The sequence below is a fragment of the Arvicola amphibius genome, chromosome 12, assembly GCF_903992535.2.
Source record: "Arvicola amphibius chromosome 12, mArvAmp1.2, whole genome shotgun sequence".
Lineage (NCBI taxonomy): Eukaryota > Metazoa > Chordata > Mammalia > Rodentia > Cricetidae > Arvicola > Arvicola amphibius.
Window position 1 is genome coordinate 53875563 of NC_052058.2, and position 14011 is coordinate 53889573.

At 45.6% G+C, this 14011-nt stretch overlaps 1 protein-coding gene across 1 annotated transcript in view; it reads right to left on the minus strand.

Annotated features, from left to right (window-relative positions):
* Lmx1a (LIM homeobox transcription factor 1 alpha) overlaps positions 1-14011 on the minus strand; it is a 141334-nt gene that overhangs the window by 7247 nt on the left and 120076 nt on the right. Inside the window, exon 4 of the mRNA XM_038349965.1 lies at positions 821-993. Coding sequence (XP_038205893.1) covers positions 821-993 — 173 coding nt within the window. The remainder of the gene's footprint in view (positions 1-820; positions 994-14011) is intronic.

The following is a 14011-nucleotide window of genomic DNA, read 5'->3' on the forward strand; positions in this document are numbered from 1 at the left end:
TCACTATTTTCCTTAGTGAGCTCTTCCCAGAGGGACTATAAATGGCAAGTACTTGCCCTCTATTTCTACCGCCATGGTGGCTGGCTGGGAAAATGCAGACAGCTGGAGCAACTGCTGGGACCCAAGTGATGGACAACAGAACTGCCCTCCCACTCTTAGATTGCTCTCCTCCGAATATGGCATAAAATAAAAATATGATTTCATTAAGCCAATGAGCAATTTTATATAAACGTTTACAGGGATCCTATTTGTAACAACCCCCAGACAAATACAACCCAGGTCCTCATCAGTAGGCCAGTCAAAAGCCAGAGCACATTCATTCAGTTGAAGATATCATTGGAAGGAATGAACAGCTACCCAGGGAATCCCCAAGGAGACTGAGACAAGACTTGCCTGTGAAAAGCATATCTTGCAAGATACTTTATATTCTTTATATTATAAAGAATATATTATATTTATATCTTTAGATACTTTATATTCTTGCAAGATTTTTATATTCTTTGTTAAGGCATCTCGTTTCTATCACTAGTACTTATTATCATAATAATTTAATTACTATTGATTATTCCTTGTGGCTCTTCATGAAATAAGAGGAGTTAGGGTCCTTGGGAGTTGGCACATACACAGGAAGTTGGGGGAAATTCCATTACTTCCCAGGCCATAGTTTAGCTATCGCTGGAGCCTCCTGCAGGGTTTGTGATCACACTGCAGACTGAGTCACGGTCCCCACCACTCAGGCCCCCCAACCATCCTCTAACATCACAGGGAGTCCAGCTGCACACAGATGAAGGCACCTTGTTCTCTTCTCCCCTTCTTATACCTTTCTGCAGGGCTTGGAGGATACTTCAAATGAGGCCTTGAATGCTCTCCTCTGCTGAGTCGTCAAGATGGTTCTGGGACGTTTGGGTCGCTTGTGGTCCTTGCCGTCCTCTGACGTTCCTTTCCCTGCCCCATGGGCTGACTTGCAAAGACTCTCTTCATCATCACTTTTTCCTAAAAAGAAGCAGAAAACTGTATCCCCAGTCCCCAGATGTACCTCATGGAGCTGTGTGCTGCTCCATAAGAAGCTCTGGGATGCCACAGTCCCAAGATGGCTTTAGGTATGCGTATGAGAACCTGTGTGGTGCTGACCTAAAAGCTTCCAGAAAGAGGCTAAGAAAACACTTCTAAAGCTTAGCGGCAAGAGCAGAAAGTCCACAGTCATCAGGCTTATCACAGCATGCTATGCACAGCTGGCTGTGCATTTATCAGGTGTGAGGCCTGAAGCAAGCTAATCAACTCGGACTCCATTTTTCATGAGCAGAATCATGACACAAGAGAGCCTGCTTCCATGGAACTGATACAGAGATAAAATAGGCCTGTATTAGTAAGGCATTCAAAATGCTGTTCAGAATATAACCAATACCCAGTGTGATTTGCTGTGGGAGGGGCCACTTGTCCTTTTTCTGGCTGCTCAGGCCCCCGAAATAATCACACAGAACCATATTATTTAAATCACTGCTTGGCCCATTAGCTCTAGCTCTCTTTGCTAACTCTTACATCTTAGTTTAACCCATCTCCATTAAACTGTGCATCACCACGAGGTCATGGCCTATTAGCAAAGTTTCAGTGTGTCTGTCTCCAGCAGCAGCTCCATGGCTTCTCCTTAACACTGCCTCCTCTCTCCCAGCATTCAGTTTAGTTTTCCCCACCTACCTAAGTTCTGCCCTATCAACAGGCCAAGGCAGTTTCTTTAATCACCAATGGTATTCACAGCATACAGAACAGAATCCCACATCAGTGATTTCCTTGACATCAGTTTTCAAAACTAGACCTGAAGGACTCAGGCAAAACTTCCTAGAACTATGCCAATAATTTTATCTACTTAATTTTTAACTAAGGAGGTAGAAAATATTACTGTTTACAGGGCCATCAAAAATGAGCATAATGTTATCTATAGGCACAGATGACTGGAAATGATCAGGTAACACTAATAATTCATCAAAACTTCTGGTCTATAAAACAAGCAGCTCCCTAAGAAAAGTATGTGAATTACTTCAACTCAATTAGCAGGTAAGAAATAAAGGGGTAAGTATTTTTTCTTAATTTTTATTCTTTGAGAATTCCATATATGTATACAAGGAAAAATAATCATATCCACCTCCATTTTCCCTCTCCAAGTGCCCCTAGATATTCTCACACATGCCTACCGCCCAACTTCATGTTTCCTTATATTTTAACTCACTAAGTCCATTTAGTGTTTTCCATATGTGCAAGGACGTGGGGTCATCTACCTGAGCATGGGCAACCTACCAGTGGCCACACCTCCAAGGAAGAATTCCATCAATGTAGAGCCTTGTAAGTTCCCTCCCCGTATATGTTAGACTCTTGGCTGGCTTGATCTTCTATAGGTTCTGTACAGGCATGATGTAGGTGTGTCTTCTATGTTGATGATTTCATTGGTTAATTAATAAAGAAACTGCTTGACCTCATAGGTTAGAACATAGGTCGGTGGAGTAGACAGAACAGGAAGAAGGAAGTGAGGTAGATGGCTCAGACAATTGCCCCACCTTTCCTCTCTGAGCCAGACGCGATGAAGCTCCGGCCCAAGATGGACGTACACTAGAATCTTCCAGGGAAGGCACCACTTCGTGGTGCTACACAGATTATTAGATATGGGTTAATCAAGATGTAAGTAAGAGGCTGAAACTAATGGGTCAGGCAGTGTTTAAATGAATACAGTTTGTGTGTTGTTATTTCTGGGGCTAAGCTAGCCAAGCAGCAGAGAGCCGGGTGGCGGGAAGCGGCCTGCAGCTCATCACTACACAGGCACTATGAATTCATGAGTACAGTAGCTACGTCATGTCCAGAGGACAATATCTCTTAGAACTTTCCATATCCTTTGGCTCTCACACTCTTTCTGCCTCCTCTTCCATATCTTTCCTGATCCTTGGCTGCAGCAGGAGAGCAGTTGATTAAGATGTCCTGTTTAGAGCTGAGCCCTCACAGAATATACGTTGACAATGATGCATAATGCCCAAAGTAGAAGTCTCTCCTATAGGCATTCCTCAGAGGTTCAGAAGATATCTCTAGGGTCTAAGAAATGCCAGGGTGAATGTCTTTTCACGTTGTGCATTAGGAGCCACTGGGAATTGAAGATTCAAGCTCTCCTAAGGAGACCCTCCATTATCTCTGGGTCTTAGGAAGAATCCCACCCTCCTTGCAGTGAACACCTTTCTCGTGGGCTTGCCCTGCTGCAGTCCCTCTGGCTGCTTTTAAAAAGCCCACAAGACAGATCCTGTAGTTACATGGCACACACGCTGTTTATTTGCACATGGTAGTTTGATATGAGCTGAATTCTAAACTGGAACTCTACCAGAGCCAAAGATTTCTTTTATATGAAGGAGTAATATTTTTCTCTTTCTATGGACAGTCAAAACATGTCACTTGAATGTGAAGGGGCAGTCAGTTGTGAATCCCCTGAACCAAAAGGCAGCAGAGGTAGGCAGGGACTCTCGCCCCTTCCCAGCCCTTTGCTAGTCATATCATGTCCCCAATCCCCCAGCTGGTTTCCTCCTCTACATGCTGATGACAGTAACATCCACCCTGTGGGTGTCCCAGAAGCACTGACGCTATGTACAGAGAAGCTCACATGACCCCAGCACACAGGCAATGCTTAACATATGCTGTAGAAAGGTTATATTCTCTTTATGCCTCGCTCCCCAGCAAAAGTACAAATAAAAGGCCCTGGGAGATCAAGGAGCATTAGCACCGGAGTCCTCATGAGGAGAATGATGCTCCTGTCTCTCCTTCGGCTGTGAAGCTGCTCTTTCCCAGGAGTGATGTTGTACTTGATCTTAGTCATAGCTGTGCACAAGGTTTTCAGGGCAATCCTAGGGGGTTTGCAGAATAGCAAGAAGAAAATAAACATTGAAAGCAAACGCCTCAGTAAAATAAGATGATCCCCCAAGAGGCTAAAAGAAGAAAAAGAAAGTCATGTCCATATATATTCACCGCCGCAAGGCCTTAATGCAGGTCGGAGACTCCCTCAACCCCTGATGAGGGTAAAGAGGGATTTCTGGTGTGAGTAATCCTCCAGTGACTCTCCAGTGGAAACGGGAATGACTGACATCCCAGGCCAAGTGGCATGCAGCTCCTCGCTAGGAACGAGTCTGCAGACTGCTGTAAATGAGAACCCAGGCATCCTCAGCATCGAGTGTGCTTTAAATGAAACTGGAAGGTCTTCAGAGGCCTGTCTTCCACCAGCGGTGTCTGCAGTTGTCTTGCAGAAGTCTTATTCTTTATAGTTGTTCTTCACGAAGTTTAATGCAAATAGATACTGGAACTTTGGATCATAGAACTAATGGAAATGTGAAATCTAAAATAACAATCGTGGTCCATAGATGCCCCGTCCTCTCCAGGAAACCAGTGTGGCATTGTTACTACAGGGACCCACTCTCCCTCCACAGGAGTCTCCAAACATCCTGGGAAATTTCCGAGATTATCCTTTAGTCTAAATACTTCAGTCTTGGTTTACACGCCAGTCTCCTAGCACCACACCATAGTCCAAGGACAGGAAGAGTCCACAAGAATGGGCATAGCTGTGTCCAGTAGACCTGCATTTCCACAACAGACACCAGGCCAAATATGGTCTGTGTGGTTCAGTTTAGTGACCTTTGTTCTAGGTCTCACATGACCTCTTCCCTCTCCATTTGAACATCTGCATCCTGTGTCTATGGCCCATTCTTCTGGGCCCAGACTCTGGGCTAAGAACATTTATCTGGTATACCAAGCAGTGAACAGTTAGTAGGATCTGATAAATTCTCTGCTATGGATAATATGCATACTTTTTAACTGGGATGTTGCTACCTGAACAATCTCCAGTATGGACTTCCAGTTGTCCTGGAAGGTCTAGGTGAGTCAGATGCTAAAGAGGGGAGCACAGGAGTGGCTCATTCCTGTCCTTCAACCACTTCCTGTTATAGCACATAAATACTAGGAGCCTGGGATGTTCTTGTGACTTTCTTGGAGATGCTCTGAGCTCCTCTTGGACATTCAGTGAGGCTCCTCCCTCCTTTCTTTCTGCAGGGCAGCCTTGACAGATCCCACAGACTTCTCCATGAGAATGTGCACTGTGGAATATTTCTCCCAGAGCCGGCTGGAGTAGCGGAAAGCAGAAGATGGCAGAAAAGCTCCCAACAGCGAAGCGGAGCAGGCATCTTTCATTGCCGGAGCCTCCCACACTCAGATGTAGGCTGGAGCTATCCCTCATAATTTAAGGTGACACCCCTCAGCAAAGATGAAAGGAACACCACTCTCAGCTCCCCAACAACAAATGTCAGCATCCCTGGAGGCCATTTAGACACAAGCACAGCATAAATCTGGCGCTTAGCGGGGGAAGCCCAGAGATTAAGTCTCTCTGTACAGCCTACCAGAGGAAAATGAATTGGCTTGGCACAAAGTCTGAACATGTTTCTTGGGGCTTTCTACCCACCCACCCCCCAACCTTTTTTAAGTCTGAGCTGGTTGGGGGAGATGCTGTTTTCCCACCATCTTTCTGCCCACTCATTTATGATATAAGCAATCGCAGATGAAAGAGCCAGCCGTGCTTTATGGCCAGAAGACGAAGCAGCACTACCTGTGGGGTCTTGCAGATTCATTTCAGGTTGTTGGAAAAATCCCAACAGCCCATAAACAGGGTATAAGATAACTGACCTTGGTCCAGGAGGTGAGAGTGAGGGAGGGGGACAAAAGATCTTCGTGCTAGAAGTGGGGGAGACAATAAAAGGCCCCGGTGTTTCCCCAGTGATGAGCCTTATAAATGTCTCCCAGGCTGGGGGAGTGGAGGAAGGCCCTGGGATCTGTTGTAGGTAGACGGAGCGGGGGAAGAAGTCAGGGAGGGATTTACGATGACGGGATATATAGGGAGCTATTTCAGCCACTGCCTTGCACTGTATGGGATTGGAATTTCATCCTTCCTGAGAGCAGCAGTGGTCGTCTCGGGATAGAATGAACTCAAAACAACGTGGAGGTTGCTGGTCTTCTGACACACAGAGTCCATGCAGTTTCTGCTCTCAAATTGCTGGATGCACAGTTCTTTGAGGAGTGCTCAATTGATTCCAGGAAAAAGGCCTCACAAAAGATCTGTCTGGAAACGGGGGTGATGGCTCAGTTGGCAAATTGTTCACCTTGTTGAGTATCAGGACCTGAGTTCAAGCCCTCTGAATCCACATTTAAGGCATCATGACTCACACTAGTGAAGCCAGTACTGAGGATGCAGAGACCGCTGGACTCCTCAGGCCCACCGGCCAGCCAGTTTACCAGCTTGGTGAGCACAAGGCCAGTGAGACAACCTGACTTGATAGCAACATGGATGACAGCTGAGAAATATAGTCAAGGTTGTTCTCTATCCTCCCCATGTATCAATGTACGCATGTGCGCGCGCGCAGGGAGCGGGAGGGAAAAGAGATTGACTTGACTGAGAACTTCTCCATTAAATGATGATGTTAAGTCAGTTAATCAGCCTTGAGGGTAACACAAAGTCAAACTGAGATACAGAGGAGTTGAGGAGGATTCGGCTTGTGCTCCAAAGGGGGAAAACGACTCAGCACCCAGAAAGGCTCAGAGAGCAAAGGGTCTCTAGAAGGCTGCATGGGTGCAGAGAACGAATAAGACAAAAGGTCAGCAGGGGTCTCCAGGTGGAAGAGAGGAAGGAAATCAAGGGGCAAACAGTTTAGTGGTAGGGAAGGCAGACATTCACCAGGAAGAACGGCTCCTCGTAAGCTCTCCTTGCGCACCTCTGCCCCTCCAGCGCTGTCAAGTGCACTAGGAGGAGAAACAAGAAAAGAGGGATGATCCCTTGGTCTTAAGGAATGAGACAATGAGTTATGAAAGCTGGAGGGATGAGAATATAAAATAGTAAGTGGTTAAGGTCCTCATCCACAGCCAAAACTGGAAATAAAAAATGTATTTAGGAAAAAGGAGATGTGAGCAGATGAAGAAAGTCCACGGGGAAGGAAGGGGAGGGGAAACAGGTGTTCCCAAAGAGCTCAGCATGCTGGAAACTAGAGGGAAGATGGGAGGTGGGGAACCAGAGCAGCAATGTGTAGGGGGCCTCTCAGCCTTGGACAGAGGTTACACATCTCACCCCAGAAAAGGTGATAGAGAGCAGAGAGGTTGTTTGGGGTTTACTGGCAGAGAGATGGTGTGCTCAGCATTGATGAGTACTGGGTGTAGCAGGTGGGGGTTCCCCTGCCACAGCAAATGGGGAAACCTTAGGAAACGGGGTCCTGTGGCCCAGGGAAAGCACAGACATTAGCCTCTGGATTACTGAACACACGTGTGATGGCCTCACCTAGTCACACATTCACTTTGTAATAAGAACATGTTCACGCTTCAAGCACCAGTTCCATGCCCAGCCTCCTCTCCAGAATATATGCTTCATTGTCATTCAAACAGCAATAAACTCCCATCCCAACTGCTAAAGAACCAGTCTCAGAGAGGTTCAGGAACCTGCCACCATACACACAGGACCTGGGCAACAAGCCCGTGCCCAGACACACACTTGGAAAGAGGGAAGACCTGAGGTTTTTAACCTGCAAATCAAGCATAAGAAATGACTGTCACCTATGAATGCTCGGGCCCAGGTGCCACGAAAGGCCTAATGCTTTGTCTCCACGGACCTGGAGCTCAGTTCTTTAGTTCAGGAGCACACAGGAAGTGGTGCAGAGTAACTCAGACCACAGAGGAGATGGAAGCTTCACTCCTAATTTTGCTACTCAGCTGGAAGCCATTAGATAAAAACTCCTCTGATTCCGAGGTCCAATTCCTTCCCCTACAAGATAGTTTTAAAGTACCTAGTACCTGAAACATATCCTTTTACAACTGAACTGTTTCCATGTTTCTGCTACCCTTGTATGAGGCAGGATGTGAGTCAGTATCCTTTCTCCAGGTTACTAAAGTGGAACTCAGGAGGGGTGGGGTGATCTCTTGCTTGAGACATACAGCTGGACTCTCTTTCTTCTGTCTAATCCTCCCCCCTCCCCCCGATACACACATCTGCCTGCCTTTCAGGACTCTCTGGGCTACTGTGAGGACCCAAGGATGCCTCCTGCTTGCAAAATGTCAGGTGCTGGACAACTGTGGGCAGCGTATAGCTATTACTACTGAATGAGGAAAGAAAAGACCTAAAAGGAAGGAGGCTTCCCCTGAAGGGTGGAGGTCTACCCATGCTCCTGCTAAAAGCCATTCTTTTCAGTCCCAAAGGGACAGAGCTCACATAAATCCTCACCTCACTCTGCACTCTCCCCTTCCTCCCCACACCACCTTTCAGCCAAGCCCAAGGAAGCCTTCCTTCCAATCAGTTCCAGGAGCCTGAGGAACAGAGCAGACAAAAGCCAAGCGAGGCTTCTGAGTGAGGCTGTAGGTAGGCTGTTCCAAGAAAGACACCTTTGTTCAGAGATGTCCACTGCAGATGGAGGATCTGTGCCAGGCTAGGAGGAGGGGCCAGGCGGGTCAGAGCCGGGGCATCCTGCTCAGACTTCCAGGCAGACCCCAAAGGGGAGCCAGCCGTGTCTGTGTTCCTAAGTTCTGGCTGCTAGCCACAGCTGGATGCCTGTCCTGCCTTCCTCGGCAGGCTGGTGCTCATGAAGAGTGACCTTGTGCTTGGGAGACGTGAAGAGAAACAGGATGATGTTGGCCTGAACGGTGAAAGTACTGTTCAATTGCACATTTGAATAGTCGTTAGGCCCACTGCTTCTTTCCTGCACGCGCACACACACACACACACACACACACACACACACCTCCTTCTCTGAATTTTGCTCCTTCTTCTCATCTATGCCAAAGCACAGCTGCATGAACCACATGCAATCCAAACTGCTGCTAAGAAGGAATATAAACATTAGTTGTGATGCTGCCTGCAGTGTCCGAAAGTTCCCGAGCCTCAGCAGCAACGCAATCAGATCAAACACGTATACACATCCTAAACAAAGCCTGTAACTTGTTCTGTTTTCACCTGGCCAGCCTCCAAGGGGGAGGCTGTGAAGCTCATAACAAGTTAATTCAGTTGCTTGAGGCTCACGGCTCAGTCTAGATAAAAGCTCATTAGTCCAGCTGCCCAGTGGTCACCAGGCACAGGGTGTGATATGCATGACATCCTATTAGCTTATATTAATAAGATGAGTGTGCTTGCCCTGATTTAGCAAGTGACTTCACTGGCCCGAGCGCCATCGCTCTTTGCCACAGCCCAATGTTACTGCACTAATTAGTGGGCTTCAGGAGGGTGAGCTGCCTGAGTGAAATTAAATTGTTTACAGACAAGGCTGGAGAACAAAGGGTTAATGATCCCTTCAAGTTAATTTTTAAAAAAAGAAAGAAAAAGAAAAGAAAAGAAAACAAGAACCACAGTCTCCTAGGTGGTTAGGGAGTTCAGGGGAGTTGGCTAATAGGCTAAAATTTAGAGACTCGGGAGCCATCTCTCCTTTTGATGTAGTAAGACTGCGCTGTCGTCTATGGAGCTCATGCCAATAACTGCAGAAGAAAATTACAGAGAAAACTCTCTCTCTCTCTCTCTCTCTCTCTCTCTCTCTCTCTCTCACACACACACACACACACACACACACACACACATATCTCATCATGCTGATACTTTGTGTTGGGCCACATTCATAGTTATCCTGGGATGCAGGGACCAAGTGGGATGCACGTTGGACATAAAGAAGACAGATCTCTTTAGCTAAAGCACTGTGGATTTTAACACAGAGCCTGGTCATGCAAGGCTCAATACACCCTAGCTCTGAGCAGACCTCTCCTGCTTTGGAAAGGTGAGCAGAGGCCCTCAGACTCCAGGCCACCTTCAAAGAGCAGGGATTTATTAGCGACTTCCATCACTGAGGTTCAGTGAGGATGATAGTTATGCCCTGTGACCTACAACCTCAATCTTTCCTTTGCACTGATATTTATGCCAAGGATGCTCTACCATCATATCAGTACCTACCTAGCTATGTTGCCAGTGGAGAAGAAAGTCACGGGAAAGTAGAGCATTATGTTAGGAGGGATATGGAGAATAGGGAAGGACATGAAGAGCGAATGGAAATAAACAGAGAGGGATGGCAACCCTGGAGAACAGGTGTGATGATGTGATTTCTGGTCCAGCGGGTGTGAAATAGATCATACATTCTCTAGGGTCAGCTTACAGGAAGAAGAGCCTGGGCTGGCTGGGCTATCTTTTGTAGTGATATTTTGTTTGTAATCTAACAAATAAAGCTGGCCTGAAGTGCAGAGCTAAGTAACTCATTACAGGCCAGGTGGTGGTGGCACACACCTTTAATCCCAGCGCTCAGAAGATAGAGGCAGACGGATCTCTATGAGTTCAAGGCCACCCTGGACTACGTAAGATTGAATCTGTCTAAAAGAGAAACAGAGCTCACATAATGGTGATCCCACCACTTGGGATCACATGCCTTTAATCCCAGAAGTAGGGAGGTAGAGGCAGGAGTGATACGGCTGGCTGGAGAGAGGTATAAGGTGGGAGGAGACAGGATCTCAGATGCAGTCTGAGGATTCAGTCTGGTATGCAGTCTGAGGTTTCATAGAGACAGCATTCAGTCTGAGGATATGTAGAAACAGGATCACCTCGCTGGTCTGTCTGAGCATTGGTAGAGAAAGGAACTCTCTAGTGGCTGACTGCCTTGCTTCTCTGATCCTTCAGCTTTTGCCCCGATAGCTGACTCCAGATTTTTATTATTGAGATCAATTAGAATTCATGCTATAATCCTTAGCAACTGAGGGCTTTCAACAGACAATGTTATTTATAGATGAAAAGGCAAACCTGGGTGGAAATAACAAACTTTTTTTGCAGGAAAGCTTTCCCTACATTACGAATATACCGAATATAATTGTATGCAACAAGCTCTGTCACCACCCTCTAGAGAGGATCTGTGATTGTGCCCTTGAGTGAAATTGGTATATTAAAATGGTCTTGATTTGAGGGTAACTATTGCTAACAACACCATCACAACACTGTACTTCATCAATTAGCCTTCAATTTCTACTGTTAACACATTTCTTCCCAGTCTTACTATTATTTATAAAGCACAGAGTTTGTTGCTGAAACCTAGGCTAGAGAAAAACTTCTGTTTCTCCAATCCTGAGATCCCTACAATAACAATCTAAAGCCTAGAAGAGTGTCATCAAAGTTGAACATGCTTTAGAAGCACCTGGAGGGCTGGGTAAAACAGACTTCTGGGCTAGTCCCTGGGGTTTTAATTCAGTGGGTCTCGGACTAGCCTGGCTTTCTAGTTCTAACTGAACTGGGATGTGGTGTGGGTGGTCCTTCTGTCTATGTGTTGCTTTTATTGGTTAATGAATAAAGAAACTGACTTGGCCTGATAGGGTAGAACAGAGCTGGGTAGGGAAAACTAACTGAATGCTGGGAGAAAGGAGGCAGAGTCAAGGGAGAAGCTATGCAGTCCCACCCGAGACAGATGCCGGGAACTTTATCCAGTAAGCCACAGCCTTGTGGTGATACACAGATTACTAGAAATGGGTTAAATTAATATGTAAGAGCTAGCCAATAAGAAGCTAGAGCTAATGGGCCAAGCAGTGATTTAACTAATACAGTTTCTGTGTGGTTATTTTGGTTCTGGGTGGCGGGGACGAACAAGCAGCCACCTACAGCAGGGGTGCCACTATGGTAGGTCAGGAATCACACTTGGAGAATCACAGACTGTCAGCATTGTGAACTATGGGTCACACATATGGAGGGATCATGAGAAGCTTGACAACAGACAAACTGACTAAAGATCAAACTTAGAATGGATGAGTCAGGCACATTTCTGACAGTGTGTCCCCATTTTTTCCCCAATGACAGCTTTGGTTCTGAACACACAACATGAATACTTCTCACTGTACATGCCATTGAGTCTTGCCTGGATCATACCACCCAGATTCAAGACTGTCAAACACTGTGACCTGCAGCATCTTTCTTGTAAATAAAACGTTTTCTTCTCTTTTCAAAGCAGTGATTTGGTTGTGGAAAATAAGGAAATATTTTCCTGAAATATTTTCCAACCATCATTTCTCAACATGAATTAAATTAGTTTATCTTTGGATTGTATTCTTAGAATGTTTACTTTTTAAAAAAATGCTACTTGGTTGCTGACTTGAGTTTCAGGGAAAAAATATTAATTGAATTTTGACTTGGGGTTAGGACAGAATTTCTAACAATTTCTGATATAGCCCTAAAAACATCCTGACATTTTGTAGTATGTGTTTATGTGAAACAGCATTCTTAGAACTGACAATTATAAAATCAAAATATATACCAACTCTGCAAAACACTGAGGAGGCTCCATGTCCTGAAGTATCTAACTTTCAGCCATATCTTAATTCTTTACGTACATATAAGTAACTGTATCTACCTCATTTCTATGAAAATTTGCTATTGTCTTTAATAAATGGTAAGATTGTATCTATGCCAAAAGTGGCTTAAAATAAACTTCTTTATGATTTATTAGTAGTAAATGTTTAGTTTGAGATATCTGTTGTGTAAGTTTATGCATCTGGAGAGCATGTAAAATTTGTCAGAACAAAAAAGACATCATCCTCAGGGTGATGGATCTATAATGTTCTCTCCTTCCCTTCTCCCACTGCACCATTGCCTGCGCACAAGGGTCTGGTTCCGGGTTCTGGGGAGGCAGAAGCAATCACAACACCTTCTCACTCCCAAGTAGCTGAGACCTGTGTCCATTTTTAACTATCTCAGCAGAATCTTCAGTGACTGGCGGAAATGAACCAATGTTTTAAAATCCTGGTTTTTTTTTCCTTTAAATCATAATGGTAGGATGAGAGGAAAGGGTGAGAGTAACATGGGATTGTAATATAAGGTTGTCATGAACAGGACTGGCTTGGCATCTTTCGCCTTGAATGACAGTACCACACATAGGGTGAATCTCCCTCCTCTTCATCAGTCGGGTAGCTGCTGGACATCAGAGCCATGGCTGCACCCAAGCAAGCAGGAGACAGTGAGGCTCTGAAAGTCCTGGACATCACGGTCATCTCTCCTTGACCCTTGAGCTCCAGCAACTCTCTCCCCTCTCCTCATTATCACCTTCTTCTCGGACTGAGGCGAAGAGCTGATCAGTCCTTCTGTTTGCAGGGCCCAGGTGACTCCAGAGCACGCATCTCTCACACTACACGGGTGTCACCAAAGGTGCCTGCTTCCCTTAGTGTCCTAGATCACATCCTGAAATGAGTCTTCCCTTGGGGTCAGCTGTTTCATCTCTTCAGACGCTGGTGAGAGCTGACGATGAGAAATGGCTTGGCACTGTGAGCACAGCTGGGCTTCAGGGAAATGTGGGGAGTTGTGATGGTAGGAGTAGCTGTCATCTAGCTCCGCTATTGATTCTAAGCTAATACCTCTTTTCTGCCTATACCTGAGAAACGCCCAGACCACACCTCTCTCTAGCTGAATTTAATCTCTCCACGGAAGGGGTTCTTAGTTTTATATAAACATTATCTTCAGAGATGAATAAATATGTTTCAGTGTTCAGAGGTTCCTAATATTAAACTATCATTCACATATTCTCCTAAAATATCTATTTTTCAAAGTGATTAATATACAGCCATAAACAAGACAGGGTCCCTGCCGCCAAGGGGTTATTGGGTAGTGAAGGAGATGAAAGAGTAAGCATTTCCAAAACTGAACATACGGTGTTTTAACAAAATGCAAGATTCTAGAGAATACAGTGGTGGGAGTGGCCATTACGGTCATAGCAATGTGGGCGGTATTCAGCAGAACTGCCTATACAAAGCTTAGGATGGGCTTAACAAAAATAGACACAAAATAAAGAAGAGAGCAAGACTCTGTTATCACAGACAAGTGATGGGAAGAGCAGGAGGGTGACCAGGGATGGTCAGGAAGGACCATGTGCTTCCGTGTTCAAGAATGCAGAGTCAACAGAAGGAGATGCTAAAAACAGGTAAAAGGCCTTGGAGTCAGAGACCTGAGTTTGATGCTGGGTTTTTTTTG